This window comes from Suncus etruscus, chromosome X (genome assembly GCF_024139225.1).
Source record: "Suncus etruscus isolate mSunEtr1 chromosome X, mSunEtr1.pri.cur, whole genome shotgun sequence".
NCBI lineage: Eukaryota > Metazoa > Chordata > Mammalia > Eulipotyphla > Soricidae > Suncus > Suncus etruscus.
In genome coordinates this window covers 7,986,056-8,012,866 of record NC_064868.1, presented here as the reverse complement: position 1 = coordinate 8,012,866, position 26,811 = coordinate 7,986,056, and the positions used below count along the sequence as shown (strand labels likewise).

Sequence of the window (26,811 nt, the reverse complement as noted above, 5' to 3'; positions counted from 1 at the left end):
CTAAAAAAGAGATTAATATATCTTCATATTTTCATAGATGTTGTAGAGGAAATAATTCCAATTTTATGAAACTATGTAATACTAATATTTATTCCACTTTCTGGAATTTCCCCAAATTATTAAGAACTACTCACAATCTATTATATAAAATAGCATATAAATATTTTTTACCTATGAATTATACGTATTTTCAAAAATCTTCACTTTAAACTGGTCATGTTAATACAATTTTTATAGAAACAAAAAAATTATTGTAGAAACAAAATTTTCACTCTGTACAGGTGATGTTAGTACAATCTTTTCTTGTTTTTTAGAAACAAGTGCCAAAATCTTTGTTCATTTCTTAAATTAGTATTTCTCAATGACCTTCTTTGCCCATAATTCTTTGTCATAGTCCATAGCTACCACACAATGATAGGCGATGACTGAACTTTTCCCCCTCTGTAATTTTACAGAAACCTATACATTCCCTTACTTCATTCTTTTTTTTTTTTTTTTTTTTTGGGCCACACTCGTGATGCTCAGGGGTTACTCCTGGCTATGCACTCAGAATCTCTCCTGACTTGGGGGACCATATGGGATGTTGGGGAGGATCAAACTACAGTCCGTCCTAGGCTAGCATGGGCAAGGCAGATGCCTTACCGCTTGCGCCACTGCTCTGGCCCCAACTTTATTCTTAATTAGGTTGATTTGATGTTCAACACAACAGGCCTCTACCACCTTGACATATAGTTAAATGCAAGCAAATAGATGAGGATCGTGTCTTCTAATTCTTGAAAAAGAATTAATTTATTTTAAATCACCAATACTGTACCTTCATTTCATTTACTAAATCAATGAAAGTTAGGATTTATCCTAACTTTCTAATGGCCTAGAGAATTCTTATTCATTGTTATGAAAATACAAATTTCTTATTGTGGGGCCGGAGAGATAGCATGGAGGTAAGGCGTTTGCCTCTTATGCAGAAGGTCGGTGGTTCAAATCCCGGTGCCCCATATGGTCCCCTGAGCCTGCCAGGAGTGATTTCTGAGCATAGAGCCAGGAGTAACCCCTGAGCACTGCTGGGTGTGACCCCAAAACAAACAAACAAACAAAAATTTCTTATTGTGCACAAAAAGGTTCCCTGAAGATTATTTTAAGAGAAACATTTTTGGGGCCAGAACGATAGCACAGCAGCAAGGCGTTTGCCTTGCACGTAGCCAACACAGAACGGATCCCGGTTCGATTCCCAGCATCCCACATGGTCCCTGGTGCCTTTCACGAGTGATTTTTCAATGCAGAGCCAAGAGTAACCCCTGAGCATCGCCAGGTATGACCAAAAGAAAAATAAACAAAAATAAAAAAGAGAGAAACATTTTCCTTATTATAACAAATTACTTAGAAGTAAATCTTGTATCCGGAGAGATAGCACAGCGGCGTTTGCCTTGCAAGCAGCCGATCCAGGACCAAAAGGTGGTTGGTTCGAATCCCGGTGTCCCATATGGTCCCCCGTGCCTGCCAGGAGCTATTTCTGAGCAGACAGCCAGGAGTAACCCCTGAGCACCGCCAGGTGTGACCCAAAAAAAAAAAAAAAAACCAAAAAAAAAAAAAAAAAAAAAAAAAAAAGAAGTAAATCTTGTACAATCACATAAATGTTGTTTCCATAATTTTTTCAATAAGAATCAACGACACAAGTCAATACTCAGTACAACATGAGCGTACATTATTACCAAACATGAAACACACTGTCCAAGTCAAAAACTTTTATTGGGGCCGGTGAGGTGGCGCTAGAGGTAAGTTGTCTGCCTTGCAAGCACTAGCCAAGGAAGGACCACAGTTTGATCCCCCAGCGTCCCATATGGTCCCCCCAAGCCAGCGGCAATTTCTGAGTGCTTAGCCAGGAGTAACCCCTGAGCATCAAACGGGTGTGGCCCGAAAAACAAAAACAAAAACAAAAACCTTTTATCTATTACTTATTTTATAATCCAAATTCTCATTTATACACTCTTATAATGAAAAAACATTAATTTTCCTTTCACTCATTAATGCACCTTTTTGGCAATAGCCAGAGTAATGATTCTATCATGGAAATGAATATTTATTAAAAAAATATAATCTGGAAATGGAGAGATAGCACAGCGGTAGGGTACTTGCCTTGCAAGCGGCCGACCCAGGACCAATGATGGTTCAAATCCTGGCATCCCATACGGTTCCCTGTGCCTGCCAGGAGCAATTTCTGAGCAGAGAGCCAGGAGTAACCCCTGGGTGCTGCCGGGTGTGACCCCCCCCAAAATGTAACCTGTGGTACTGATGACATGGAAAAACTAAACAAAGATTTCAAGGTTTTCTCTGCTTTGAATTATTTCATTTAACTAATCTCTCCTGCCAGAACTGAAAAACAGAAAAAATAAACTGCAAAATGATGTTACAATTAACATTTTGTTAAAGAGTTTTTGTGTCACACCCAGGACTCCCAGGTGTTATTCCAGGCTTACTGCTCAGGGACCACATGCAGTTTCAGAGATCAAACCCAGGCCCCCTACATGCAGAACATGCACTCAAGCCTGTCGAGCCATCTTTCTGGACCCTACAATCAATTTTAATGTGATTTCTTCCATTTCAAAAAAATCATATTTTAATTATTTTTAGACAGTAAAACAAGTGGGGGGAGGTGACAGAAAACAGGGAACAGAAAATCACAAAGGAAAGGAAGCAGTAGATCAGGCTTTTAAAAATAGGAGGGAATAAAGGAAATGTGCAGGAAAATAGAAGTCACAGAAATGATTAGCCTGGGTCTGTGTCGTTTCATAATCTTCATCTATCAGAACACATTTGAAACATATCATGTCCCTTGACAGTGATGTCAAGATCTGGAAGGTTGAGCTGGAGAAACAGTACAGGGGGACCAAGGCACTTGCTTGCCTGGCATGTTGATTGACCCTGGTTCAAATCCCTAGCACCCCTAGTATTAACACGAGTGATCCCTGAGCAAAGCCAGGAGTTAAGCCCTCAGTACATCCAGGGGTAACCCAAAACCAGAAAAAATTTAAATCAATGAATAGATTTGAATTATGTAATTTTAAGTCTTACAAAGATGTCAAAATACTTTAAGGCTATAGAATCTTCAAGTGTCAACAGACTGTTTTACCTAAGCAAAAATTTTGAAACATTTTAATACAAAAATTCTAAAACTGGGCCAGGAATATGACTCAAATGACTGAACACATGCCTTGCACATTCTTGGTCCTGAGTTTGAGGTCAAGAATATCCTATCACTTCCCCGTACTGCCCAGCTATGACTCTAATGGGGTTCCGAGTGCCAACAGCTTCACAAAGCACCAGGTAGGGTATAGCAGGATTAATTTAAAGTGCTGAAAGAAAAATTCATATTTCTTTCCCTCTAATTTAATTTCCAAGACTTCAAGCACATTGAAAATAATTCAGAATGGAAGAGGAGCCACATTGTCCTCTTAAAAAAATACTCATTTACCTGTCGACATCACTATTTTAGAAGGAAGGACATTCTTGTGATTTGAATTGCCACAATCTCTGCTTAATACATTGATAGAAGCTGAAGAGGTGGAACAAAGAAGAGACTTTTCCTGTTTAAAATAAAATCACAAATATGCATTACTCTTCAAAATAAATTCCTTGATAAAGAGGTTAATTACCCAGATTCCTGATTCACAAATCATGACTTTGTCTTTAGTAAAAAAAAATCACTCATCTAGAATTTACTTCATAGTCTGCATTTTCTCCATATAAAAATGGTAATTTGGGGCCAGAGTGATAGCACAGTGGTTGGGCATTTGCCTTGTACACAGCTGACCGAGGAAAGACCTAGGTTCTAACCCTGGTATCCCTTATGGTACCCCAAGCCAGGAGTGATTTCTGAGTACATAGCCAGGAGTAACCCTGAATGTCACTGGATGTGGTCCCAAACCAAAAAAAGGTAATTTTACAGATGATATTAAAATTAAAAGTGGCTTGCTAAATAAAATCAATACAAAATATGCTGATTATATACATGAATCAAATATCTTCTGGACACTACCCACTGTACTGCTCAAGCCCCAAATATTTCTGGTTTTGTTGGCTTTTTGAAAGGTGACATAGGGTGCTTCTCCTGGCTTTATCTCTGAAGGTCATAATCAGCAGTGCTTGGACTGTATGTTACTGTGCACTGCTGTAAATGGAACCTGTGTCTCCCATATGTGAATCAGATATCATGATAGAGGCCTGTGATGATAGAGATCTATACTTTCTACCCTCTCAAGTCATTATACCATGCTTTGTGTTGTATGTGTTATAAACTCCACAAAATTATTAGACTCATTTTTTGAAGAGTATTGTTGCTATATAAAGGATTTTTTCCAGTATCCTTCATTCCTGTGTATGTATGCCCTCCCCTCCCGCCACTACCAAGGTTGCCTAATACCATTTATTCCCCAGGGCCTTCAGGTAGTTGCTCTTTCTTTTTTCTTTTTTTTTTTTTTTTTTTTTTTTTTTGGTTTTTGGGCCACACCCGGTGACGCTCAGGGGGTTACTCCTGGCTATGCACTCAGAAGTCGCTCCTGGCTTGGGGGACCATATGGGAAACCGGGGGATCGAACCGCTGTCCATCCAAGGCTAGCGCAGGCAAGGCAGGCACCTTACCTCTAGCGCCACCGCCCGGCCCCCAGGTAGTTGCTCTTTCTATTATTCCCAGCTTTTAGAGTTGTTTTCTTCAGAAGTGTCAAGTAGGAGGAGTTAACTTTAGCATCCTTAATTTTTTTGTCTGCTTTCTATTGTGGGGCCCCCTCATCAGTTCTAGGGATCACCACTATACATGTTGGTATTTGGGGGGGGGGGGTTAAAACTGGCTCTAGACCAGAGCTGGAGACCCTTAGAGTTCTCTCTCCCAAGCCCAGCCCCTGATACCGCACCATTTACTGAGGTGCAACAAAATTCACTTTACGATGATTTAGTTTTTGTTGTTGTTGTTGTTGTTGTTGTTTTTTGTGGTTTTTGGGTCACACCCGGTAGTGCTCAGGGGTTATTTCTGGCTCCAGGCTCAGAAATTGCTCCTGGCAGGCACAGGGGACCATATGGGGCGCCGGGATTCAAACCGATGACCTCCTGCATGAAAGGCAAACGCCTTACCTCCATGCTATCTCTCCGGCCCCACGATGATTTAGTTTTAAAGAAACTGGTCTGGGCAAATACTTTCAATGTGGCTTTAAAGGAGTTGAACACTGTTTTAAGTCTGACCTATAAAAGAAATGTCTCAATGACTCTGTGAGCCTTATATGTATTTGGACATTCCACAGTGGCTTCTTCACAATCTTAGTAAACTTCTAAACTATAAGGCACTAAAAAAGATCTAAATGTAGACTCGTAGACAATATAATTAACCTTCTTTCCTGCAACTGGGCCTCTTTTCCTCGGTGTAGGGGTTTTAGCAGAACTTCCCTTCTTGGAGACAGAAGAGCCAGACGTTTTAGTCCGACCTGATCTCTTGACCTGCTGCGTGGGTAATATTACAGCAGTTTTCTGTGACGTCTGCATTGAACGCTGAGTTGCTTTGGAAGAGCAAGACTGTGCTTTGGCTGTTGTCTTTGAAGTACAAACTGGGGGAAACAATACAGAAATTCAATTAACAATTAAGATATTGTCTCGAATTGCTGACACTGGTGGTGAGTGTAAACTAAAACACTGTATGCTTGAAATGACTATTAACAGTATTATAAATCATGGTGCCTAAAGAAAAATTTGAAAGGAAAAAGGGTGTTTTCTTATGACTCAAATAAGCTGAACTTGATCTTTTAAAAATGTTGCCAAAGATTATTCATTAAAAACTAGTTAAATAAAGATGGCTTTTAAAATGAAGCACAATTATTTAAGGTATCCAATTATCAAGAAACAGTTTAATTCTTCAGAAAAGCTAGAGGCTTTTAGAGAAGAACCAGTCATAACTTAGCACAAAATTAGTACAGTGACATGTCTTTGATCTGCTTCTCATATTTTCAGTCACTGGCACAGAAGAAACCTTCTTTCAGAAAATACTCCTTATGCTATATGCAGAATCATTTTGCCCTTCAAAATAGCAAAGTATATGTAATGAAGCAGCTACTGATGGCTCCAGTCTCATCCTCCAGAGGCCAAGGAGTTACCTGGACCTGATTTTCCAATAGCTAAAGTACATTATATGACTATATGTCTAATAACAAAGCTTCCAATACAATACAGGTTTCATATGAATGCAGTAGAACAGTCATTATCACACCCAAGTGGATTTGTATCTACTAGTTTTTGGTAGCCCAAATCAGGCAGTTTGGTTTTTTTTTTGTTTTTTTGTTTGTTTGTTTGTTTGTTTGTTTGGGGACTACCTCAGGCTATGATCAGAACTTACTCCTGGCTCTGTGCTCATAGATCATCCTTGAGTGCTGATGGGAAGGAACCATATGTGCAGAAGCAGTGCTAGGATCCAACCAGCATCAGTCATACAAGGAAAGTCTTACTCCTGTACTAGCTCACTGGCCAACAGTTTCAATATTTCAAATGTAAAGTTACATGGCAGGTTTTTTGCCTATATTTACAATAAAGTGAAAAATATTTTAGTACTGATCCTTTAAGAATGTCATTACTACAAAGTATTTTTGAGCAAAAAACACTGTCAAATTAAATTTCTTTGTAAGCGTCCTGTATTTATACATGTAGGGGGCCAGAGAAATTATTAAGCAAACACAGTGTTTGCCTTGAAGGCAGCCAATCTAGATTTGATCCCCAGAATCCCATATGCCCTCAGACAGCAGGAGTGATCCCTGAGTGCAGAGCCCTGAACACCACCAGGTATGGCCCCAGAATTATGTATGTACATCTAAATCTATAACTGTGCAAAAATTCACTACTTGTACTTTGAAGACTTCACTGGACAACTGCCACTAATCTGCTTTGTACTTTGAGACTTGAGAACTCCAAACCTCTCTGTAGCACGGAAGTTCACAAATGTATCTCGAGAGCCTACTGTCCCTTTTGCAGAAAGACATTTATCCTAAGTTCCCCAAGATCTACCTTCTGTAAGTGAGTAAACAGAAGGGGTGGCCCACATTTGCACCTTAGGCTACTCCCATTCCCCCATGAACCCAGCATCTCTCCTTCAGTAGCCCTACCAGCCTAGGGCATTGAATCCTCACTTTGGGAAACAAAGTCCTAGTCTTTCTATCTACCCTCTACTACTGACCAGGTCAGGAGGAATAGCCTTCCAAAGTTGCCAAGGCAAATGGAAAACCATGTAACACTGAACAGCCACCATTACTTTTTTTTTCTCTTAGAGTTAAGTAACCCACCAGTCTCTCAGCCTTTTAATCTCATCTACCTCATACTCTGTGGTTTCACTTTCTTCAATAACTGTAGTAATCGAGTTCACATTTATGTCTCCTTACAGTCTCCCTCTCATCGTCCTCAGAAATTTGACCAGCATACTTTTGAAAATTCATCACCCTGACCCCTTCATAGAAGACTTTAGCTCCTTCCTAAAATGGTGACCTTGCCATTAGAGACTTTGGCATTTTACCTAAAATGGTTAACACAGCAATTCCTGGAAGGAAGTCTTCTATCTCATAGAAAGTAATTTTGCTCCTTTCTATACTTCTCCCTTCCTATTTGTTTGTTTTTGGTCTATACCCAGCAGTGCTCAGGGCTTACTCCTGGTGGGCTCAGACATTATATGGGGTGCCAGGATTGGACTCGAGTTAGCTGCTGCGTGCCAGGCAAATGACCTCCCCTCTATGCTATCATTCTGGCTCCTGTACCTCCACCTTACCCATCATTGTTACTTCATGTCAGATCTATCCCCAAGCCCTCCCACCTACAGAACAAGAGCATCGATCACCCTTATTAAGGGATCAAATAGTGAGGAGTTTAGGTTTTTAAGTATCATGTATAAGGGGATAGGTGTGGCTGAGAGTTAGAACATATGCCTTTTTTAGAAGAGCCCAGGGCTTGATTTCCTAGTCCAATCTTTTTAAAGAAATTCATTGGGCTGAATGTGGCTCAATGACAGAGCACTTGCTCTGTAAGTGTGAGGCTAGGGTTTGATCTCCCACACTGCATAACACCCCAAAACTGTGGGCCCCTATAAAAAATAAACTCAAAAAAAGTTAAGACATGTGGGCTCTGCCACATTCTTTTTTCTTTTATTTTCTTGATTTGCTTAGAAATACAAACAAACATTCTCAGTTCCTAGGTACATGGTTCAATATGGTACTTGAGTTCCAGCTCATTAGCTTTTGCTTATACATTAGAGTAGTACTGGTTTATAGAAAACCCGAGCTAACTTCAACTGGGGTTTCACTGCTGTGACTCAACAATTTCAAGTATATTTCCAGAGCAGAACATTTTTTAAGTTCCCATCTCCCTCTCATCCTATTCCATTCAGCAAGTTATTAAAGTTTGAATATCATAAAAAGATTAAAATCTATCTTTGAGGGCTGCAGCCGAGCCGGGTTTAATCCCTGGCATTTCATATAGTCCCCTGAGCACTGCAAGGAGTAACCCCTGAGTGCTGTCTGGTATGGCCAAAAACAAAACAAAAAAAACCCTATCTTTTGGGAGTGACTATAACTATATGGTTTTGTTTATATAAAATTCTTTGAATTTCCATTTCTTCATGTATCAAATGACAAGTTTTTTTTTTTTTTACTATTCTTACACGCTAAGCCTTGTTTATTTATATCCTAGTCACTATCTTCTTAAATGATCTTCCTCTCCACGGTATTTAATCACTTGATCTCCAACTTGACCCTTATGATCCTCAACCCACTCATGCCCCTTATTTTGAAGTTACGACCACTAGTTCCTGGTATGCTCTCAAGATCTTATATAAATCTTATTTTAAGCATTAGCAAAATACAAAGATGACTCATCTATGCTTGATCCTTCAATGCCCTTTTTTTTTTCAGGGGACAGCACAAACAGTCCCCCGTTACTACAAATTACATTTGTGTAGTACTATAATTTGAAGTTTGAGCATTGGAGTTGCCCACATTTGAAGAAATTGCAGGGGTCAGCACATCTGAAGTATGGATAAGCAGATCCAGAGGTGCTCAGAAAGCCTGGGGTTCAAATTCAGGATCTTGCCAGGCAGTATACCCCTGTAGCTATTGCCCTGACCCTACAAAAAACAATCTTCAAAGCTAATTTAACTCAGTAGGGGATATAGCTAAGACTGTAGAATGCATGCCTGGCATGAATGAGGCCCTGAATTTGATGCCCAGACTGCATGGACCCTCTAGCACCCACAGGTGTGTACCCTATAAAAAGTATAAGTAGGACAATCATTTAATAGCCATCAAAATTAAACTATATACCTCACATCTTCACACTTTCTCCTCTCCAAAGAGCAATCATATTATATGCACATGCCAAGGTGCTCTTTAGAATTTATGAAGAAAAGTATTTCAAATAGAAAACTACTTGTTTAAAGGTTAAAGTTAAAGCTATAACCATATGGAGATGGGGGGTGTAGCTCAGTAGTATAGCACTTGAATGAATGTGGGCTAGGAGTTTGATCTCTGGCATGGCAAAAAAATTAAATAAACAACCAAAAATGTCAGTGACAAAATGAAGGCAAGAAGATATAGTTCAAAGGGCTAAGCACATTCTTTGCAAACAACAATCCCAGGTTTTATTCCCAGCACTTCATGCTTAGGAGCAATACCCAAGCACCACTTGGTACAACTCAAATACAAAACCAAAATACCCCAAACTAACCTCTAATAAAAAATTTTATATAAATATCTATTAAAAACTCATTGTATTTCTCAGCTTATCTTCATGCAGAACAGAAGGAGATAAGTGTCCTAAAGATGAGACAGTATTGAACTATGAAAATATAAAAGAAATTACTAAACCATGGGCAATAATGCAACATAATAAGAGGAGATATGAAACAGGAAAAACTAAAGACAAATGGCAATATTAGCCACCCATTAGATAATGGGCATTTCAATATCTACTTATCCTTGGTAATCCCTCAAATATCTAAAAATGGTATCATTTCCCCATCTAAATGACCTGAGGAGCAGTCAGAGAGACTGTTCAGGGGGTAGAGGGCTTCCCAGGCATGTGGCCAACCCCATTTTGATTCCCAGCACTGCATATGGTCCTCTGATCATCACAAAGAATGACCCCTGAGCACAGAGTCAGAAGTAAGCCCTGAATACATCTAGGTGTGGGTCACTCCCCCTTCAATTAAAAATATGGAACACCCTACAAAAATAAACCTAGCCAGTTTTGGTACTAGGAACCGCCATTGTACATGTTTATAAAGAGCTGTTATTCCACATTGGCATTTTATTCTATTTTCACAAAAAGCCATACAACTTTGATAACATCATTCATGAAACCACGAAAGACCCATGAAAGCTAATTGTTAGTAGCCTCTAGAATCCTCTCAAATTAAACACAATTAATCTGCAGCTAAGCATTTAAGAAGTTCCAGAATTAAAGAGTAGAATCACTCACTATCATAAGCAGAAACCTTTCAGGAAAACTGATTAAGCAGAACATAACTGGAAAGCCTGTCTAGAGTACAGGTGGGGGTGGGGTGGGATGGAGGGAGATTTGGGACATTGGTGGTGGGAATGTTGCACTGGTGAAGGGGGTGTTCTTTACATGACTGAAACCTAATCACAATCATATATGTAATCAAGATGTTTAAATAAAGAAAAAAAAGAAAAAAAAGAATTTTTATTTTTTGGGGAAAAAAAGTTTAATCCCTTACTACCTTTCCAAAAGCAAATTGTTTTCTAAGTCCCATTTCACTGGTGAAGTTCACTCATTTTACAAATATATGTTGTATACATACATACATACATACACACACACACACATATATATATATATATATATATATATATATATATGAAGGAGCTGTTATCTTTATTATACTTTAATTGTCCTTGACTCTTATCTGTTAAAATGTGACTGGTGAAAGAGTTTGTAAATCTTTTATTACCAAGGTATTACTTCTATAATTCAATGAAAAACAAATGTTAAAAGTTTATCTTTCATTATGCTAATGATTTTCTCTTGAATTTTATTCTCTTCAGTAAAAATAAAATTTTCTGTGAATTTTCTATACTAAAAAAGTATCTCTACTGCCTAAACAATTTGCAGAGACATTTGACATCAACTTCTATTCCCAGTAGCTGAGACATCTCTGCCCTTACTCAATCACCCCGCCCCCAGTACTTCAATTTTGATGACTTCTCTTCCAAGGATTTCCTTACTATACTGCTTTTTTCATTCTTATCTCTAACTTTCCTCTTGTGTTCTAAAAACCATTAAAGTTCTTTCAAACCCCCACTACAAGGAAAAAACACTGTTGAGACTACAAAGGAAAACAAAATCTCTACTTTTTAGTGGTATCTGTCCCGATTTTCATGGAAATGGTAGTTTTCTTTTCATATTTTTGCCCTTGTCAGAGCTTGTCCTGAGTTACCTACTCTAATTTCCACAGGTCTATGGCTTAGAAAACTGTTCCTTTTCCAAACACTGGCCTGTTTTCTTTTTTTCTTTTTCTTTGGGGGAGAGTGTCCCACATCTGGCGGCGCTCAGGGGTTATTCCTGGCTCTGCGCTCAGAAATCGCTCCTGGAAGGCTCAGTGGACCATATGGGATGCTTAGAATAGAACCTGGGTCTGTCCCTGGCTGACCGCTTGCAAGGCAAATGCCCTATCTCTGTGCGATCGCTCCAGCCTGACCTGTTTTCTTAGTTCCTCTACTATCCTTACAAAAATTCTCCTTGATGAACTTTACATCCAAGAATCACATTTTTATACTTTTAAAAATTCTTAAACATATAATAAAATTACTCCCATGCAAAAAGAAAGAATTCACTGAGAAAAGTAAAGGTCTTACTTTTAAGAGAGCTTTCTTTTGGCATTTTATAGCGCATCCCCTATTTTCCTTCTATAGCTTTCCCAGAATCTTTCAAAAATTATGTCAGAACTAAACCCAAACTATTCTAAAAGAATCTCTACTTCTCTTTTCCCTATTTCAAAACAGGACTTGGATATTTAAGATAAGCATATTAAAGAAGAGATGCTTCATGAGTACTTAAAAAGTAACCTTACCCTGCATAGAATATTCTATTTGAAAGTTCCTGAAAACTTATAAAAACATTACTGAAAAAAATTTCCCAATCAATTATAAAAGGTAAGAGGATAGCTCATAACTTAAATACTAAAATACAGTTGTCTGGGGCTGGAGCAGTGGCACAGTGGTAGGGTGTTTGCCTTGCACGCAGCTGACTTAGGATGGACCACGGTTCGATTTCCCGGCAACCCATATGGTCCCCCAAGCCAGGAGCAATTTCTGAGCTCATAGCCAGAAATAACCCTTGAGTGTCACCGGGTGTGGCCCAAAATCCAAGTAAATAAATGAATAAACAAACAAACAAATAAAATTCAGTTGTCTGTCTCTGGACCTAAGCACCAGTGCCCTTTTGTCTTTGAATACAGGATTAAAACAAAAAGTCCTAACAAGGAGGAAACCCTAAGGCTTGCTTAGTGGCTAAAAGTGCCTGCCTTGGAATCAAGAAGACATGAATTCTATTTCTGGTAATACACATGTATACCAAGCAGAACCCTACCAGCTTACTATCTACAAACTTCAGCATTACAATAAGCTGGTAAAAAAAAAAGTCTAAGGACACCACAATTAAAGTGTGTGAAATCTGGTAAGCAACAAAACGATGATACCAGAAGAATGACTCCTAGTAAACACATGTGAACGCCACAGCAAACCTCTCAAACAAAACAACCAGGATGTGTGCAAGCTCCACAACTCAAGTGAGTGCAACCTCACACTAAAAATGTTTCTAATCTCTGGTAAACACCATAATCATAAGTACAGCCTCTAGTGAGCACCTTACCAAGGGGGCAAAAACTACAACCAACCCTGTGCAGCCACTGGTCATTGCAATGACAAAAAATAAAAGGAAAGGGGTTGGAGCAATAGTACAGATGGCAGGGCACTTGCCTTGGATCAGGATCTGATCCTTGGCATCCCATCTGGTTCCCTGAGCTATGACAGAAAATATCCTTGAGGGAGGGGCCCAAACTGTTTCCCCCAAAAGAAAGATGAGTAGGAAAATTTAAAACACACATTAATACTCAAACTTGGTTTGGAACAATAGTACTGCAGGTAGAGAGTTTCTCTGCAAGAATTTTGTATGCAATGCCAACAACCTGGGTTCAATCCCTGGCACCTCATATGGTCCCCCAGTACTCCAGAAGTAAGTCTATGGACAGAGCCAGGAGTAATCTCTGAACAGCAGTGGGAGTAGTTGAAGGCCTCCACAAACCTCAAATAAAACATGGTTTATTTGTATGACCCCCCCAAAAAAATTACCCAAAGTTTGATTACTTTAAATGGGTACAGTTTTTTTTGGGGGGTCATACCCGGCAGTACTCAGGGGCTACTCCTGGTTCTACACTCAGAAATCGCCCTGCCCCCAGCAGGCTCAGGGGACCATATGGGATGCCGGGATTCGAACCACCATCCTTCAGCATGCAAGGCAAAAACACCTTAACCTCGTGCTATCTCTCCAGCTCCTAAATGGGTACTTTTAAATACCTCTTCTGTAGTTATACTGGATGTTAATAATTTCTACTTAATAATGTTCCTTTATATAGTCAAATATACATTTTAAACCTTATATATAAGTATTCAGTCTAAAAAAGAAAAATTAAAATGCATGAACAAGTTAGAATTCACAAAAAGAATTTAGAACGGCTTTATTTTACTATAATTAAAATAACTCTGAAAAGCTTTAAGTGTCTCATTTAAAAATATATGGGTTTTCTATTTGTATATCATCTATGCTTTATATGCTACTATCAATTTTATGGATGGGATGGAGGGTGCGTCTCATGAAAACATTTATTTTCAATCTCTACTCATATCTGCTCATTTTAAAAGAAATCAATAGTTTGGCCATGACATTAAAGATGAGGAATTCGATAGCATTTAATATTTTAAGAAAGTGCACAAAAAAGGAGTAACTTTAGTTGTTTTGGGCTAGCCCAAAATTCATCTAACAATACTGACCTTTAAAAATCACTTGAAATTTTAAATCTTAGCATTCTTTCCGTATTCAATGACTTCTGGACAGTAACTTTTATTATGCTATTAAAAAAACTATAACATTCGCTGCTATAATTTTCCAATAATTAAATGTAATGATATTTAATTAGTAAAAGGTTATACATTTATATACTATAAAATACTTTTAACGAGTCACATGTAATATCAGTGGAAAATCATGTCATATTCTTCAAAAACATAAGAAAAAAACGGCAACTTTTTATTACAAGTTAGAGTCTTAAAGGATCAATCTCACAACAAGGCTGTCCTTATTTTTAATTTTAAGCCACTTTCATGGTTGAAATAATTGCCTTGAACCATAAAATGATTTTTAGGAGTGACTAAATCATAGTGGCAACGGGATTTTCAATCGGCAGGCTTTGAACAGAGGGTGTTTTGGAGAGAACAGAAATTATTGGGATATTTAGTATACAAAAGCTAACAAAGCAGACAATGAATTTCTTTGGCCACACTTCAAGCAAAATAGAGAGAAACTTTAGTGGTTAATTCCTACCTTTCGAGATATTCCTGACAAAGAAGTGGTTGCTGTGTTTACCATTCAGGCGCTTTAGGGTCCACTTGGTAAGTCTTTCTCCTTTGCCAGAAAGAAAACCTCTTTTCTGCAGGAGCCGAGTCCACAACAAAGCCTATGTTGCCAGAGCAAGCCTGCATTTCTAGCAAATGGGGATGGAGCTATTTGCATTTGTTGCTTTGGGGAGGGGGCGGAGGGAGGAGGGGAGTGAGAGGACTGCTAAAGTAATTCAGGCGCCTGGGAGCTGTGTAGACGGGTGATCATCAGTCACCTGCTCCAACTTCCTGCACGCCCGCCTCAGAGCAGAACCAAAGATTACCCTGCCAAGCAACTGGAAGACACGCAAACTCCAACGGCAACCTACTGCATCTGTAGGAAGCCTCATCCCCACTGGGCCACAAGTCCTAAAAACGAAGACATTTTAATAGTCTCCAGAGGACTTGTTAAAATATATCATAGAACAGGAACAAGAAAGAAGCTTGCAATTATTGCCGTACTTAGCTGAAACATTAAAAACAAAGACAAAAGACAAAAAAAAAGACAGGTGTTTTTTTTTTATACTTCTTGGCATCATAATAGTCATCTCACATTTGCAAAGGCAAAAAACATTTGTTCCAAGCTGTTGACATAAGAAAGTTTTCCTGGCTTCTGAGTACATAATTTGGCTTGATAGCGTTTGTATTTTATTTATACCAAACAAAAGGAGTGCTAAGCACACTAAGTGTATTAGTCTTTATTTTATTATAAATAACATTAAAGGAAAAGATCTAAGCAAATATGTGTTTATTCCTATAAGGCTGGCATGCCCTGAACTTTTACAGCCTTCATTATATATACCTCTGGTTTTTTTTTTTCCGTTTTTTTTGGGGGGTCACATCTGGCAACGCTCAGGAGTTACTCACCCGGCAGTGCTCAGGGGTTACTCCTAGCTCTACACTCAGAAATCGCTCCTAGCAGGCTTGGGGGACCATATGGGATGCCAGGATTCGAACCACTGTCCTTCTGCCTGTAAGGCAAGTACCCTACCTCCATTCTATCTCTCCAGTCACTATCTCTGTTTTTTTTTTTTTTTTTTGGTTTTTCGGCTACACCTGGTAACGCTCAGGGGTTACTCCTGGCTATGCGCTCCTGGTTTGGGGGACTATATGGGACGCTGAGGGATCGAACCGTGGTCCGTCCTAGGCTAATGCAGGCAAGGCAGGCACCTTACCTCTAGCACCACTGCCCGGCCCCTATCTCTGTTATTTTTAACCCACTATAATGTATGGGAAGTAAAGGAGCTGCTTTTCATGGTTTTAACTGCAGTCACATAAAAAGGGGCCAGGAGATATCATGCAGCTGCCTGAGGATTGATCCCTTCCACCCCAGGGATGCCCAGCAATGTACCAGGAGTACCAGGAATGTACCATGAGTGATTTCCAAGCACAGAGCCTGGAGTAAACCCGGAGCACCACAAGGTGTGGCCCCTAAACTAGCAAACACACACTGTGAATTCTTAACGTGTAAATTCAGAGTGGTAAAGCAGAGTTTAAAGGAAGGTTGTCTGCAGGTCTGAATTAAGATAAAGGAGCCACGATTTCTCATTTTTATTGATTTTTGCCACCTTCCCCTCCCTTTGCTATTGTTCTTGCTATGACCACAATGTGCAAATATTTTTCATATCTGTGCCTGAGGAGTCACACACATTTAGGTGGGGTGTTTGCGCACTTTCTGGTTCAGTGCTCACATGGATCACACCCCTGGTTGCAGCACTCATACATCTTTAGTTTTGGTGCTTGTCAGAGGTTACATACTTCAGCTGTGATGCTTGCACATGAACATGTGTGGTACAACAATGACCCACCATCTCCTGCAGTGCCAGGGTCCAAGTGGACCTACTGGAACCATCCTTGCCCTGGAATCAAACTCATATCCTCATGCCTGTAAGACAGGTGTGTCTAACCTGAGCATTTCCAGGCCCTGAGCTTGTTTTCCCAAAATCTGAGAATGGAGTGAGAGTAGGGAGTAGAGTTCCTTGTTTACTCAAAGGAACCTTGAAATCCATCTTACTTGACTCTAAAATCGCGCACAAAGAAAATGTTAAATAGGGGGCCCGGAGAGATAGCACAGCGGCGTTTGCCTTGCAAGCAGCTGATCCAACACCAAAGGTGGGTGGTTCGAATCCCGGTGTCCCATATGGTCCCCCGTGCCTGCCAGGAGCTATTTCTGAGCAGACAGCCAGGAGTGACCCCTGAGCACCGCCAGGTGTGACCCAAAAACCAAAGGAAAAAAAAAAGTTAAATAGGAAAAAATTTTAAAATACATTTCTTTATTATATTCTTATATACTTAGATTATAAAATTATAATTCTAACATTTTATATAATAAGAAAACTATTTTCCTGAAGAAAATTACCAGAAAAAATTCAAGAAGATCAAAGTTTCGATTTTAGGGCTGAGAGGTGGCTCAAAGAGCTGGAGTACATACATGGTTTTGCATGTGGGAAGTTCCGGTTTCATTCCCAATACCACAAGGTCCCTTGAGCACCACCAGAGGAATCCCTGAGCACCAAGCTGGGAGCAGCTTTAAGCACTAATGGGTAGAATTCAAAATCCAAAATAAAATAATCCACTCCCTTAAAAAACTGAATTAGAGGCCAGAGTAGGTAGGGTGCTTGCTTTGCAAGTGGCCAATCTGAGTTTGATCCCCAGTACCCTATATGGTTTCCTGAGCCCACCAGGAGTGATCCCTGAGCAAAAGCCAGGAGAGTAAGCTCTGAGCATAATGATGTAGTCCGAAAACAAAATACATACGATCATGCATACATACTGAATATAAAACAGCATTCAAAGCTAATGGTACCTATTATGATTACATTGAAAAGATCGTTAATGTGGATTTCAAGTGGAAATGTCTTTTTATATAATTTATATTTGAATTGACAATAACAAAAATCCAATATACCAGTTCTATCTAATATTCCTTACCGGATATGCTTTACAAAGTTGTGACAGAGGGTCAAGGAGGTAACTCTAGGGCATGTGTGTTCACCTACTGAGAAATGACCCCCCCCCAGCAACTACAGGAGCCACCCCTATGCACCCTGCAAATAGATCCAGATGTGGCCCCAAAATAAAGCAAAGTAAAAGGGGGGAGGGGGGAGGATAAAGCAAAGTTGTAATGTCAATGTCATGTTAGCATGGAGTTCTATTTGCAAATTAAAGCTGTTTCAGAGGAGCGGGGGTGGTGGTGGTGGTGGTGGTGTGACAGACAACAAATGGAAGGAATTTATTTTAAAATTACGATGACCCGCTAGAGGATTTAAACTACAGTGTCCCCTTGATAGCACTGCTTGGCTGTACCATTCTGGTTCTAGGATGACCTCCTTCAGTCCTCCTCCAGACAAAAGGAATTCCTCTATACTCTGGGGATTTTGCAACTTTACACTCAAAGCATCTGGACACGTACTGCCTCTCCTTCTGGATGTGTAAGCTGACAACTACTTAAAGAAATAGACTACAAGATGACCCTTTCCATCAGTGTGAGTCATTAATCTACAATCAATGATCCATAAAAATGGAAGATAATTAAAACAATGACTATTTGGAACAGTCTTTTTGAAGTAGTAACTTTGAAAATATTTTTGAATTCAACTTTGAAAATGTATTTTGAACAGTTAACATTAAAAAATATATCAGCACTTGAGGCCGGAGAGATAGCATGGAGGTAAGGCTTTTGCCTTGCATGCAGAAGGACAGTGGTTTGAATCCTGGCATCCCATATGGTCTCCCGAGCCTGCCAGGAGCAATTTCTGAGCGTAAAGCCAGGAGTGGCCCTGCCTGCTGCTGGGTGTGACTCAAAAATATATATATATATCAGCACCCTTAATTCAGATAGAATGATTTGTAAAGTAGCAATTTATGTATTTTCAAAAAATAACTTTTCCCAAGGTATCAGGAAAAATTAACATTGGGGAGATTTGTGGGGTAATTTGTGGGGAGTGCCAAGGAGCACAGGGTTTCAAACACATGAAACATGTGCTCTACTGAGACATGTACCAGTACTACAGCTAAGATAATCCCCAGCCCCAAAGGAAAAAATTAGAAGAATCCTCTGCTTTGTATTTTCTCCAGTTTCTCAAGAGTAAAGCCTACTTTTATTCTGTTGATAAAAGTACTGAAAGAAAATAGTGCCAAATTTGCTTATAAACTTTCTCAAGACTAGAAAAAAACTAAGAATCCCACACAAAGCCTTTAAAATAATAATTCTAGGGCCCGGAGAGATAGCACAGCGGTGTTTGCCTTGCAAGCAGCTGATCCAGGACCAAAGGTGGTTGGTTCGAATCCCGGTGTCCCATATGGTCCCCCGTGCCTGCCAGGAGCTATTTCTGAGCAGACAGCCAGGAGTAACCCCTGAGCACCGCTGGGTGTGACCCAAAAACAAAAACAAAAACAAACAAAATAAATAATAATAATTCTAGTTTTGATTAGAGGTCGCTGGATTCTAAGTTTTACACCTTCACGTATCAAATATTTGAACTTTAATAGGATACCTGACCATAAGTTCCAATAACTATATAAACCCAAGACAAAAGAGGGCACTACATAAAGAACCCCAGAGCTGATGGACATTCTGAAATTTCTTTCCTTCTGTAAGATATGAAAGCAGAAGAATGAGAGAACAAGTGAAAATAGATTAACAGCAAGATCAAATAAATGCTGGAAGAAGAAAAGCTATAATTTTAACATGCTGTTTAAATTTATTTCATACAGCTTCCTTTTAGCTGCCAAAGACACAACAGGACATTCCTTTTTCTTGCCAGACACCCTACCTACCCTGAGAGGCTCCAGAATAAATCTGATGATCTATGCCAGCACTAGCCAGAAGCAAAGAGCTTTGAATGATTGTAAAGTCATAACAAAAAGGAGGAAAAAAGTTTTCCAAGAAAGGAAAACTTAAATAAGCGAAGGGTGGAAGACACACAGCTCACTAACTTTTCAATAAAAGAAGTGTTTCTCATGGATTTTTTAACCAATTATAAGCCTGATAAGGACTCATTAAATGTTAACAGGAGGTCAGGAGATTATTAGAAAAGCTTTTTGAAGTAAATTAAAGTTTATTATTCTGGTGGGGAAGTCACAAAAATTTAAATAAGCCATAATTTTATTGACTTGTTTTTCCCCTTACCAGGAATTCCAGAACAGAGGCTGCTCGGATTACCTCAGGGCTGATTGTCAGCACTGGGGTTTGGACTTTGGGCCTTGTGCAAGTGCTTTCAGCCTCAGAGACATCTGGTGGGTCCCAACAGCTGAACTGTTTTTCTTCGAGGGGTTGAGGAACTGAATTACACCACTAGTTCTGAGAGGCTATTCATGGCTCTGTGCTTAGGAGTGAGCCCTGGCAGAGCTCAGGGGACCAGATGTGGTGCCAGGGATCAAACATCAGGGTCAGCCACATTCAAGGCCTTACCTCTCTGGCCCAACAAACAGTATTTTGTTTTGGTTCTTATTTTTCTTTGTGTATATGTTTTATTTCTTGTTGTTTTGTTTTTGTTTTGGACAACTCCTGGCTCTGTGCTCAAGCCAGGGATCACTCCTGGTATTGTTTAAGGGACTATATGGTGCAAAGAAGACTTTCAATACTTTGATCAATCTCTCCAGACCAATTACAGTGTTTTTTCCAGCTGTATTTCTACCACTTTTTTTGTTTTGTTTTTAGTTTAGGATCACACCTGGCTGTACTTGGGATTTACTCCTGGATTTGCACTCAGGACCACTCCTGGATGTAATCAGGGACCATAAAGGGTGCTGGGAATTAGAACCATGTAAGCGGCATGCAAAGTAAGCACTATACTGGCTGTATTATCTCTATGACTCCAACAAACAGCTTTTAAATGTAATATTAAGAAGCATCAGTGGGTCCCTCACTACATTTTTCTAGGAAACAAGAGATTTTAAGTAGATTTGTCTCTTGTTGTTAATTATTTAAGACATTTTAAGTATTATATCCCTAAAACTGTAATTATGTAAAGGTTTAGAGAATATTTAGCACATTTAAAAGCTATTCAAAATGAATAAAAAGAATTTTATTATCAAGCTCAATATGATTTGTGGAACTTGATATTAATTAAATCTAAGACCCTTTAAATTAGTTAATATTCAAGCAAATAAATTAGCATTTCTGTACCCTAATTTTTCTGCAGTGCAGATTTCAAACACAGGGTCTCATAAATGGAAGGTTCTCCTGTTCACCACATCGCTGACCCATGTTTCTGTACTTTTAAAAATAACCATAATGATATTACAAAGAAACAAAACAGGGTGGCATATTCAATGATGACAAATTAACAAGAAATGCTCTGAAAAAAATCATTAGCAGGAATATTAGAAGGAAAATAATAAACAAATATTAATGGCAAAAAAGCATGAAAAGAAAAACATTAAACTTTGATAGTATTCTAAGAAATGAAAAATTTAGGGCCCGGAGAGATAGCACAGTGGCATTTGCCTTGCAAGCAGCTGATCCAGGACCAAAGGTGGTTGGTTCGAATCCCGGTGTCCCATATGGTCCCCCGTGCCTGCCAGGAGCTATTTCTGAGCAGACAGCCAGGAGTAACCCCTGAGCAACGCCGGGTGTGCCCCCCCCCCAAAAAAAAAGAAATGAAAATTGTAGAATTAGCATTCAAAATGAAAATATATTAAAATTAGAAAAAAATCATAATTACCAACATTGACGGAAAAGAAAATTAATACTTTCGCCTATCTCTGAGGGAAGCGGAAATGGTATAGCTTTTCTAGAAGACCATTTGTCAGGAGCAGAAATATAACCCTTACCCAGAACATTTACTATACAAATGATAATTAAGACTGATACAGAATCACAAGAAACCCTCAAAGCCAGAAGACAGTGGTGGGACATAGTGACAAAACTCAACGAAATGAATCCTTCACCTAGAATACTGCACCCAGCCCGACTCACTTTCAGGTTTGAAGGAAGTATATATACATGGCTTCACAGATAAACAAAAGTTCAGAAAATTAACAGACTCAAGACCAGCCTTAAAGGAAAAACTGAAAGGTCTACTTTAAGACAAGAAAGACCAAACGACACAATGAACTTCTACACCAAAATGACACTAAATCCCATGGCAATTATCTCTCTCAATGTCAATGGTCTAAATGCACCTATTAAGAGGCACAGAGTGGCACAATGGATCAAAAAGATGAATCCAACATTTTGCTGCCTACAAGAAACACATTTGAATAGTCAGAATAAACATAGACTCAAAATCAAAGGCTGGACGAAAACTATCCAAGCAAACAATTCCCTTAAAAAAGCTGGAGTGGCCATGTTAATAACAGATGACACAAACATCAGATTCAGCAAAGTTATAAGGGACAAAGATGACCATTTCATACTAATCAAAGGATATGTTCAATAGGGGGAAAAAATCACACCTCTAAACACATATGCACCCATTGAGGGACCAGCAACTTATTTAACACAATTGTTGACAAATCTGAAAGAAGATATCAATAGCAACACAATAATAGTGGGAGACCTCAACACTATCCTGGCACCCCTTGATAGGTCAACCAGGCTGAAACTCAACAATATAGTCAAGGACAAGAACAAATGGTGCTGGCAGGGATGTGGAGAGAAAGGAACTCTCATTCACTGCTGGTGGGGATGCCTTCTAGTCAAGCCTTTATGGAAAACAATATGGAGATTCCTCAAAAAACTGAATAGAGTGGATAATGAACTCCCACATGATCCAGCTATTCTAGCCCTAGGGATCTACCTTAGGAACACAAAAATACAATTCAAAAATCCCTTCCTCACACCTATATTCATTAAAGCACTATTTACAATAACCAGACTCTGGAAACAACCAAGATTCCCTTCAACAAATGAATGGTTAAATAAACTATGGGACATATACACAATGAAATATGCAGTCGTTAGGAGAGATGAAATCATGAAATTTTCCTATACATGGATGTACATGGAATCTGTTATTCTGAGTGATATAAGTCAGAGGGAGAGAGATAGACACAGAATAGTATCACTCATCTAGGGGTTTTAAGAAAAATTAAAGACATTATTGTAATAATTCTCATAGACAATAGAGATGAGGGCTGGAAGGTCCAGCTCATGATATGAAGCTCACCACAAAGAATGGTGAATCCAGTTAGAGAAATAACTACACTGACAACTATCAACAATGTGAATAAATGAGGGAAGTAGAAAGATTGTCTCAAATACAGGCGGGGGTGGTGGTGGGGGAGATTTGTGGCATTGGTGATGGGAATGTTGCACTGGTGAAGGGGGGTGTTCTTTATATCATTGTATCCCAACTACAATTATGTCTGTTATCAAGGTGCTTAAAATATCAAAAAAGAGTGATTCAGATATGATCACCTCATCTAATTTAATATCATAAACTTAGAGACATTCTAAATGCCAAAAGTTAAAATAAAAGTCTGCTTAAATAAATTATGGCCTAGCTCTGATGAACTACAATGAATAAAACTTAATATGTGGCATTTTATTTTAGTCACAATGTATTATGTAAAAGAAAGTGAAAGATAATCTTGCAGTAAACTCCCTTTTCAAACTAACATTGTTCATTTTTTTAAAGTACAGATTTCCATCTACTTACAATGGGTTATGAGCCAATAAAACCAACAGAAGTCTCATAAATTTTTAAAGCATCTAATATACCTCGCCTATCAAACATTATTGCCGAGCCTAACATCTTACACATGCTCCAAACACTTGTATTAGCTCACAACTGGGCAAAGTAATCTCAGTCTCATTCATAATAAAGCATTGAATATATCGTGATTTATTTAATTATATGCTGTGGCTATGTCAGAGTTCCAGCTTTTTGCTGCTGCCCCACTTCACAAGTATGACGTTGCTTATTGCTAGCCAGGGAAGAAGTCAAACTCTGAAGTAGTTTCTACTGAATGTTTATAGCATTTTTTAATCCCCCCTCAAATAATAAGTTGAATGATCATTACATATACAAATATGATACATCAAGCCATTCTGTTTTTCAAGTCACAGATTGAAGCACAAGTTCCCATACCACTTCCTTTGCTTTATCTTTTCCCAAAAATCATCAGCACTGTTACTGATATGACATAGAGCATTCCAGATTTTTCAAAATTTTGAAAAATGAAATACCAAGTATATGTTTCTGCTCACAACGCTATGAAATTATAAATCAATCACAAAAGCAAAGAAGAAAAACCTCAAACTAAATGATATGCTTCTCAGCAACCGATGGGTGTGTCTACAAGGAAAGGGAGAAATTTAAAACACCAAGATATACATAAATGAAAACACAAGTTAATAGAACCCACAGATTGCAATAAAAACAACACTAAGAGGGATGTTAATAAAGAAATAAGAAAAATCACAAATGAATAATTTTGTACAGACATGTCTTTTACGTTATAAATAAACTCAGTGGGGGTAAATTCATTATACTAACATTTGATTCCACTAACCAACTATACTTAATTTAAACCAAAAACTGTTCGGGGACTAAATCTCACTTAAATCTCAGCAGTTATTTCACCATTAAGGCCAAGTTCTGCATGCTTAAGCCCTGGGAACAGTCGCCAAGGACTTGTAATATTTGATGACAACCCTAGGAAAGAGTATCTAGAAAGTAACAGTACTGTTATCTAGACAATAATCAGGAATCAGTCTTAAAGCACATGAGTGTATCACTATACTAATCTATGATGGTTTCCAAAGGGTCAAAAATTTCTACTTACATGCAAATTTTACTTACAACTTGAAATATTGGGGCCAGAGAGATAGTAAAGCAGGTAGGGCACTTGCCATGTACACAAGCGACTCATGTTTGATCCCTGGCACCACATTCAGTCCTCCAAGCACCACAAGGGGTAATCTCTGAGCACAGAGCAAGGAGTAAATCCTGAGCACAGTTGGTGTGATTCCCAACCTATCCCTCAAAAGGAGGACTATCAAAACACAAATTTAACTTGTAAAAACTGCACATGAGTGGCCTGGATTTGACAGCAGTGCTATATGATTCCTGAGAACAGAGTTGGAAGTATCCTCCAAGCACTGCCAGTTGTGTACAAATCCCCTCTCTACTCACAAATGACCAAAATCATGCAAACATGCAAACATGTAATATCTGCTATGCTCAAGCTTTAAAAACTATCTTAGAGGTAAGAATAAATAGATGCCATATGTAGCCTTTTTTTTTTTGCTTTGTGGGCCACACCCAGTTTACTCAGAGCTTACTCCTGGCTGTGCAGTCAGGGATCACTCCTAGTGCTCGGGATTGAACCCAGGTCAGCTGCATGCAATACAAGCATCTTACCACTGAACTGTATCAAGTCTGGCCCCATCATGTGTGAGTTAACATCAACTGTCAATTAATAGTCAATCAATTAATTTCAATTAATAGGCTGGAGAGATGGTACAGCGAGACATATAGGTTCAATCTCTGGCACCCCCATATAGTTCCCCAAGAGTGATTTCTGGGTGCGGAGTCAGGAGTAAGTCATAGTCACTGTCAGGTATGGCTCCCCCAAATAATATAATACCAGAAGTAATAAGATTTTTTAAAAGCTTAAAGCAACAAGGCCTCAGAGGTCCCAGTATGACCTGTAACTTTGCCCATATTCTCCCATTGGAGCAGGTGAACTGAGACTGATGCTAGGTGGCCCCCGGGCCTTCTAATTGTCTTCCTTTCTTACAGCACCCTAACCTCTACAGAGCCCTCACTACTCTGCCAATGGCTCCCTCTGGGAATGAAATCCTACCTTAAAACCAAAAGCAGTTAATTGAAACATAAATGAAATAATATATTATCTTACCATTATTTCCTGGTGGCTGCAATACATCTCCTGTCAGGCGACACCATCCAACTGGGAAAATATCTCGACAATCATACTTGCACCAATAATCAAAGGCTCCACTCCAGCCATCAAATGTGACATGAACATCATCTCCTTTAATATTACTAATAGTTGCAGGGCAGATCAGGTAAGGGTTCTTTCTGTCTACAGCTTCAAGCTTCATTCCCACTTTAAAGTTATTTATAGGTGGCTTTGGTGGTTCCTACCAAGACATTGTTTAAAAAGTTTTCGTTAAGATGTATTAAGAAAAAAAGAGAGAGAAAGATGTATTAAGAAATTTTGCTCAATTATATTCTTAAAACCTTTAGTAACCAAAAAAACCCCTCCATATTTATAAATTAAACACAAGGCAAATAAACAGGTATCAGATTTCTCAGATATTCTTCTCTACAACATCTCTTTTTCTGAAGCAGAGGCAAGAACCTGGAAGGAAACAAAACTACCCTGAACAATCACTCTTATTCATTCATTCATTCATTTACACACACACACACACACACACACACACACCAGGAATGCAGAACTACCCTGAACAATCACTCTTATTCATTCATTCATTCATTCATTTGCACACACACACACACACACACACACACACACACACACACACCAGGAATGCAGAATTCATTGGTAAACCAAAATATCAAAGAGCCCTTCTCCGAGGGAACTAACATGAATGCTGATAATAGTGATGGTTGGGAGTTTGGATGAGGAAGAGGGGAGTCAGCAACAAGAAATTTTCATATATATGTAAACATGTACTATAAATGATATACTATAAATGATAGGGTGTGTTGAAAGATGATTAAGTCCAAGAGAAGAAACAATACGTAACATCCAAAAAATACATTCCAAGTATGAAAGCAGACACCATTAGTGGTGAAGTGCATGTCTCCAATGTATGAAACCCTGAATTTGATCTTCGATAGTGGTGGGGAACAGAACACGAAAAACATGTAATTCGTCATTAACCCAGAAACTGATATTGAAAAGGTATTTTGGGGTTGGAGAAGTAGCATAACCATAGTAATACAACATTTTCATACCTTTCACAAAAATGAAAAAGTATTTCTTATATAAAGTTAAAGCAAGCAAATGCGAACAGGATTTTTTATAAATGCCACTATTTGCAGCCCAGTGACCCAAACCAGAAGCCTAGGAAGAGTTCTAGTAATGGAGTTCTCTGTCCAACTAACATTAGAATCATCAGATATGAGGGCTGGAGAGATAGCATGGAGGTAAGGCGTTTGCCTTTCATGCAAGAGGTCATCGGTTCGAA

The 26,811-nt window shown here is 38.9% G+C and overlaps 1 protein-coding gene across 1 annotated transcript in view; it reads right to left on the bottom strand.

Annotated features, from left to right (window-relative positions):
• SCML2 (Scm polycomb group protein like 2) overlaps positions 1-26,811 on the bottom strand; it is a 94,334-nt gene that overhangs the window by 26,859 nt on the left and 40,664 nt on the right. The window contains exons 6-8 of the mRNA XM_049766822.1: positions 25,491-25,734; positions 5,374-5,588; positions 3,470-3,581 (exon numbers count right to left, since the gene is read on the bottom strand). Coding sequence (XP_049622779.1) covers positions 3,470-3,581; positions 5,374-5,588; positions 25,491-25,734 — 571 coding nt within the window. The remainder of the gene's footprint in view (positions 1-3,469; positions 3,582-5,373; positions 5,589-25,490; positions 25,735-26,811) is intronic.